The sequence below is a fragment of the Vigna angularis genome, chromosome 4 (assembly GCF_016808095.1).
Source record: "Vigna angularis cultivar LongXiaoDou No.4 chromosome 4, ASM1680809v1, whole genome shotgun sequence".
Lineage (NCBI taxonomy): Eukaryota > Viridiplantae > Streptophyta > Magnoliopsida > Fabales > Fabaceae > Vigna > Vigna angularis.
This window is the reverse complement of record NC_068973.1, coordinates 38,750,702-38,757,788: the sequence shown is the minus strand read 5'-3', so window position 1 is coordinate 38,757,788 and position 7,087 is coordinate 38,750,702. Positions and strand designations below refer to the sequence as shown.

Below are 7,087 nucleotides of genomic sequence, written 5' to 3'. Positions count from 1 at the left end.
AATACAAATTTCAACATAATTATTTATTTTTTAAAATAATGATAAGACGATACATTTTTATATTTATTTAACACAATATAAAATAAAATAACTATTAAAAAATAAACTTTTGTATTTTTATAAAAAAGATAAGAGTGAAAAATAAAAAAGTAGTGTTAAAATGAATATAAAAATAATATCTGTATCGAAGTATTATTTTTTAATTTTTAAATTCTGGACATTTATCTACCCCAGATCTTAGTTTGATCACTAGCTTAGAAAATCTTAATTCATCATGTATAAGAGTGGATTGACTCTTTAATAAAGCAGTTCACCAAAAAAATTATTATGGAAAACAAATTTAGTTAAAAAGCTAAAACATGTTAATAATTCAGCCTAATTTTATTTATTATAAATATTCCGAGAAATTGACTTTATGAATAAAGCGATAGATGTATTTTTTTATAACATTAAAATGTTTAAAAATGACTTACTAAAAAATAAAAAAATTTAAGAATATTATTTCTGATTGAATGGAACCTCACTTCACCTACCGCATCAACTGGCAAATGGGAGGAGGCACACTATCTTTGGTTGGACCAAAATACCCTCTCACCGACCATTTTAATTTCTTTATCATTATTATTATTTATTTTGGGTGTTATTATTGGCCAACTGACCCGCGTTCCAATAAAGCAGAATTTAAGAGGTAGGAGTATAGAGTGGTGTGCCAAATCTGGGCACTTAGAAGAAATATATGTTTTTATTTTAATTATTTTTTGTGGGTTATTTTTAATTTTATGGTAATCGAAAAGTGACAAGTGAGGAGCCAAGAAGAGAATGCGGGTTGTAAATTGCTCCATTTCGTGGTCGTTTCGGTCAGCCGTCACTGCCGCTCTCCCCTCTTTCCCTTCTTCTAGATTCCCTCCGCTCCTCCCTTTCTCACTCCCTTCTTCCAACCCTCCGTCCACTGTCCTCTGCCGTTCCACTTCTTCCGGTACGGAACTTTCAATCAATTCCCTTCTCTCTCTCTCTCTCTAATCGTTACTGTTTTTGTCTTTCTCCCAATACACAATAAAACATTCCTTTGTCTTTGTTTGGTTGGGCAGCTAGACGAGTGACCAGAATGGCTCTGAAAAACGCTAAAGAGGAACAAGACCCGCGCTTGGAGAGAATCTCCTCTGCAATCCGAGTCATCCCTGATTTTCCCAAGCCAGGTCTCCCTCTCTCTTCTTCTCCTCTCACACAACCATCTCTTTTCCTTCCTTTCGTTTAATAATTTCTTTTACCCTGCATTTGTTGTCTGTCTCAGGAATTTTGTTTCAGGACATAACCACGCTGCTTCTTGATCCCAAGGCTTTCAAAGACACCATCGATCTTTTTGTTGAGAGGTACAGAGATCAGAATATCAATGTTGTCGCAGGTACTCATTGTTCCTGATTTATTCTTTTCGTGGTTTCGAATTATTTTGCTTTACCCCTTTTTGTTTCTGTTTTCGCTTCTAATTTTGTCGCACTTCCTCAACCCGGGGCCAGGGGAGACTTAGATTTTGTCACTCGGAGAGTTATGTAAAAAACACTTTATTATATGTATCAACTTGCGATCTTTCATTCGCAGTGTCCTTTTTGCTCTTGCAGCCAACTTATTTATTGCGAATTTGGGTAGAGGGAGGGTGTGATAGTGGTTTAAAGGGATCCTTAAATGTTAGTAAGGAACGTGATCTGTCATCTTACATAATGGACCCTATGTAAGTCTTTCTATTTGCCTCAAGCCCAAGGGTCAAATCATTATAGGTATTCATGCATTATTGGTGTTGTTAACTTTGACCTTCGTGTGAGCTTCACTGTTTTGTCTCTAAAAGATGCTTAGTTGGTTAAACAACAAAGATGTTCACAAATTATCACTTGCTTCATTTCTAAGCAACGTCGAACTTTTTTTTGTGCGTGTACTGGAACAGTGAATCCCAATTGAGGCTAAGGAGATATAAGGCCTTGTGTCCCGCATGTGTGGCCTGTTCTAGCTCTACACCTTTCTTTCTCTTAAGATGACATTCTTTATTAGCCTGGGATAATCCTGATCCATGAGTTTTGTACTAGATAAATTAGAGTTTGCTGTTGTGTTCTTAAGCGTTTTGGTGTTGCAAGATTTTTTTTTCAATTCTAGTCTGCAATTTCTGATGGGTGGCAGCATTGCTTCCTTTCCTGTGGGTACAAGTCAAAATTTTATATTTGTTTTGATGTGTTTCAAATACTTCGTTGATAATATTTACTGGAATGATCTCTTGACGACTAATTGCCAACGTGAGATCTTTGTTTTATTCAAACTCAGATACCAATTAGAATCTGTGTTGCTACAAATCTGGATTGTGCATTTTCTCTTACTTCTGCTAAAAATAAGTGACTAATTTTTTCTGATAGCTGTACTTATGTCCCAATGCAGGTGTTGAAGCAAGAGGTTTTATATTTGGTCCACCCATTGCATTAGCTATTGGAGCCAAATTTGTCCCCATGAGGAAACCCAATAAATTGCCAGGCATATTTTCTGTACCTTTCTTTTCAAATCCCTACTTAACAGATAATTGTGGTTCGAGGCCTTTGAATATCTGTGTTGTGTATGGTCCTCAATTCTAACTTTTGCACTTCTTCATTGTGCTTATTTTTAGTTGTTGAATGGTCATGTTTTGATTATACTTACAGGGGAGGTTATATCAGAAGAGTATTCTTTGGAGTATGGAAAAGACAAAATGGAGATGCATGTAGGGGCTGTACAACCTGGAGAACGGGCCTTAGTCATAGATGATCTTATTGCCACTGGGGGAACGTTAGATGCTGCAATTAAGCTACTAGGTAAACTTGTCAATATTACTGCATTTTGGGCTAGCCAAGGAAAACCCATTTTGGGTAAACGTTAGTTTCTGCCTTCCTAAAGCTATCCACGAGTGGTTCTTGCATCCCAACCTAGTTACTCTTGTCTGGTTCATATGATTTGCGTGTTAGAAAGACCTTGTGTTTTTTCTTTTGTGAATTAAAAATGTATTTAGAATTGTGCCAATGGCCAAACATGGACTTCGGTCCATCATTGAACCACATAAGAGACCATACTATCAGTGTTTCAGCATTCATTGTTTTCTTCTTTCTGTTTATTTATACATTCAGACAAGTAATGCCTGTATTATGTACTTTTAATGAGAAGACAAAAGCTTGTTTCTGGGTAATGAACCTAATAGCACCCTCTTAGTCTACCACTAAAATTGTTTTTTCCAGTGAAGTACCTGTTTGACTTGGAAGTGTATTCTATAATGTTTAATTTTATAGTGTTTAATGCTCAACACAAGCATTTCAATACATTCTTAGTTGTTTTGTTTGTTACTCCCTTTATTGCAGAACGTGTTGGGGTTCATATTGTGGAGTGTGCTTGTCTGATTGAATTACCAGAGCTGAAGGTACAGCCCTAACATATATTTATCCTCTCCTTGTCTAATTGTTGGCTGGATTTATTTTTTAAATATGTGGGACATGTCAACTTCAAATATCAATTAAATAAACAAACACTGAAATCTGGATGGCTATTATCTTGCCAAGTTACAGGTGGAATTTTAGGATCTCAAGCGACATTAGCAAAACTAAAAAATGACGGTAAAGTTGAATTGTATCTTTGAAAATTGTGGGAGCCATTAATCTAAAAAATTATTGTGTAGGCAACTAGTGCAAAGTAAATTGTGCACTGAACCAATGGAGAATGATGTGATTTGACATTTTCAGATTTAAGTACTAGGTAATAGGACCTGTCAAACTAATTGGATTTACTAGGTTCAATGTGATAATGTTTTTTTTTTAATATAAAATAAAAATAAATCTAAAATATTTGTCATATTATTTTTATTCTACATATAAACTTATTGTTAATAATAAATATTGATAAATGTTATTGAAATTTTTAAGTGTGATAACATGACGTATTTTATTTTTTATATGTATTTAAATGCAACTTAATTATAAATTCATGTTTTATTTTAGTTTTTAACATTATAGAATTATGATATTACATTTTTTTAATTTTTATTTTTATATTATTTAATTATTATAATGATTTATTAATACTAGTTCGACCATGATGAACAATGGAGCCTTGAACTGGTCCCTAGACTTATTCAGTTACTGGTTTTAAAAATATAGGTATTTATACAAATGAGTCATGAACAAAGAAAATTCTTAATCCTAACTGATCCTAGAATCTGGGATCAAATAATTTGTCTCATTTGCAATAATTAGGAAAGCTAATAAGAAAAATAGAATCTGATGATGGTCAATACTCTCCTTTCTTAACATTTGGGTTTAACTCTTACTAAATTCTACAAAATTTGTTTATAAAGGGAGAATTACCTTTCATCTATAGATTTTGATTTGGTTATATCACTAACTGATGCAAGACTAAATCACTACACTTAAGATTGCAAGGCGACCCCAACGTGACCGCAACTTGGGCAGGCTAGTGGTGACTGCAAAATGACTTTCTAACACAATCCTTTATACCTAGGACATCCAACATACAAGATGGTAAATACATGTGATCCAACATTGGGTATAGGATAGTATCTGATTCTGTCTTACGATTGAGTTTAAGTCTAACTCAACTATACAATTGTCTTTTAAAGTGAGGACTGACTTGCACTTACATATATTAACTTAACAATATTACTAGTTAATGTGAGACTAAACCAACTCTTGAGATTGCAATTTTAAGCAACCTCCAAAGAAGTCACAGCTGGGGCGGGTTAGGAGTGTCTGTAATTAAGGAGACTTCTCAGCATACATGTTAGCTGTGTCCAACTCGTTCAATATAGAAGCTTTTCTAGGGTTGTAAGAACTTCGCCAACATGTCAATAGGTTGTTCCATAGAGCCCACAAAACTTGTATATGTTTAGACTTCTATTAGTTGATTGGTTATACAACAAAGTGTCGTGGGATATATCTTACAAAGCTTCAAGTTTTGAAGTAAATGCTTTAACCATAAGGGTTCACAGTCGCATTAGCTATTACCCAATACTTGTACTTTATCTTCTGGCTAAAGTCTACCTTTTACTTTTCCTCAAGTTAAAGTTTCCACCAACGAGAACATAATAGCCTATTCTGGATCTTCCCAATATTCATTTGTATACACAATGATGTTAGCATTACTCTTGTCCGTATCAACGAGCCCTTGGCCAGGCAATCCTTTGATGCACCCAAGGATCTGAGCAACTACATTCCAGTGTCTATGACATGGTGAATTGAGATAGTGACTGACAACAGTAATAGGAAAGGAAACGTTTGTAGTCTTTGTTAGATAATTTAATTTCACAACTAATCTATATTTGCCTAGATCATTATAGGAATCTCCCTGACTTGGTAGAAACCTCACATTTGGGTCCATAGGAATATCAACAAGCTTACAAATAAGAATGCCCGTTTCTTCCAAAATATTGATAGTATGTTTCCATCTTTGATATTTAGTTCCGAAGAAGTATCACAATCGACTAAGACATCGTTTCAAAACCTTTGAATTCTGAACTAATGTTGCGTCAACTGCCTGATGTTGTCTTGATCATTACTTGTCAACACAATACTATACACAAGTTATCTTATTAAATTGTGAGCATTTAAAGAACACAGAGTGATCTATGTTACCAAACGGTTGGATAGCTACTAAATTTACCAAACCAACCTCAAGGTGATTATTTTAAATCATAGTAACACTTCGGTAGCTTGCAAGCAAGATCAGACTCCCTCTCCCTCTGAGCAACAAAATTAGATGGTTGTTCCATGTAGATTTCTTCCTCAAAATTACATGCAAGATATTTTTAATATCTAGCTAGTACTAGGTATATTGTCTCATGTCAGCCATAAACAAGAATAAAAATCATCAAGGTAACAAGGGAGAAATTATCACCATAATCCAAATCATAAATTTTAGTATATCATTTTGCGACCAGAGCAACTAAGACGATAAGAAAATATGAGTGAGGTTTACAATTCTCTTATAACCTTTTCTGCAATATCACATAGATAAAGTGGAATACAACTCGCCTTAGAGCAACGTGAAGAACAAAGTAGAAAACAAAGCACACACGTTTCTTAATAATAGGTTGACTCAAGCTAAGTTGTGTCCTGTCTTTCAACATGAAAGATTTTCTTAACTAAAGTTGGTTACAACAAGTCTTCTCTAAGTCACTTTTTTAACTATACAATCGGTGGTCATTTTAGGTGGAGAACCCGGGTTTCATACCTTACAATTAAATCCTAAAATTATGTAGCATGTCCTGCCTGCCCAAGATTCTCTTCCATTCCTTCATTCTGGAGTAAAAAGAGGCAATAAATGGAGAAATTATATGGACTTTGTCGGTCACCGTTTGTGATCCTGCCTTGATCTAATATGTTTGGTTTAAAAATAATAGTACTGCTAATCTTGCTGGAGGAGGGTCATTGAAGTTATGTCACCTCTTGAATTCCTCTCAACTGATTACGGTGCATGGTTAATCTATAACTTCTGGTCCTGCATAGGTGTTTTCTATTCTCTATATAGAAAGAAAGGCCATAACTTCCGGATTCTTTTGGTCTGGCTATTGCGCATTACACTGACTTTTTTCCTTGTGCCTTGTTTCAGGGGCGAGATAGGCTGGGAAACAAGCCGCTATTTGTCTTAGTGAAAGTGGCGGCATGATCTTTTTCCTGGTGATTATGTTTAGTTATGACGATTTGATCTGGCTCTTGTTAGGAGCTTTATTGATGACTGCTTAGATTTTCTTAAGATATATTTTGATGGGATATGCAGCAGAAACCTTCGTTGTTTCTGCGAGTAGTTCTGCTCTATTATTATTATCATTATTTATTATTATTATTATTATTTTCCGTGTCTCCTGATTGGTTTAAAGTTCGTAATTTATATTTATAGTAAATAATCAACAGAAAAAACCATTAGAGTCGGTCTAGTGGTTATAAATTTGGGTAATATGCACAGATGGAATTATGTTTTGTTCTTTTAAAAGATCATTATATTGTACTTCATCTTATTTTATTTATCTTATCATGGTTTTCCGTTAGTTTTTTAAACATCATTCAATTTTGACTCT

General features: G+C 34.3%; 1 protein-coding gene across 2 annotated transcripts; it reads left to right on the top strand.

Moving 5' to 3' along the window:
* Positions 1 to 709: 709 nt before the first annotated feature.
* Positions 710 to 6,861, top strand: LOC108331886 (adenine phosphoribosyltransferase 1). 2 transcript variants are annotated; one of them, XM_017566883.2, is made up of 7 exons: positions 710 to 976; positions 1,089 to 1,196; positions 1,292 to 1,402; positions 2,419 to 2,511; positions 2,676 to 2,825; positions 3,363 to 3,421; positions 3,567 to 6,220. In XM_017566883.2, exons 1-7 carry the CDS (start codon positions 820 to 822, stop codon positions 3,576 to 3,578), a joined length of 690 nt encoding a protein of 229 aa, XP_017422372.2. In that variant the 5' UTR covers positions 710 to 819; the 3' UTR covers positions 3,579 to 6,220. The 2 variants fall into 2 exon arrangements, with proteins under 2 accessions (XP_017422372.2, XP_017422373.2); XM_017566884.2 differs by lacking the exon at positions 3,567 to 6,220 and adding an exon at positions 6,622 to 6,861 and having other exon boundaries at positions 712 to 976.
* Positions 6,862 to 7,087: the final 226 nt, after the last annotated feature.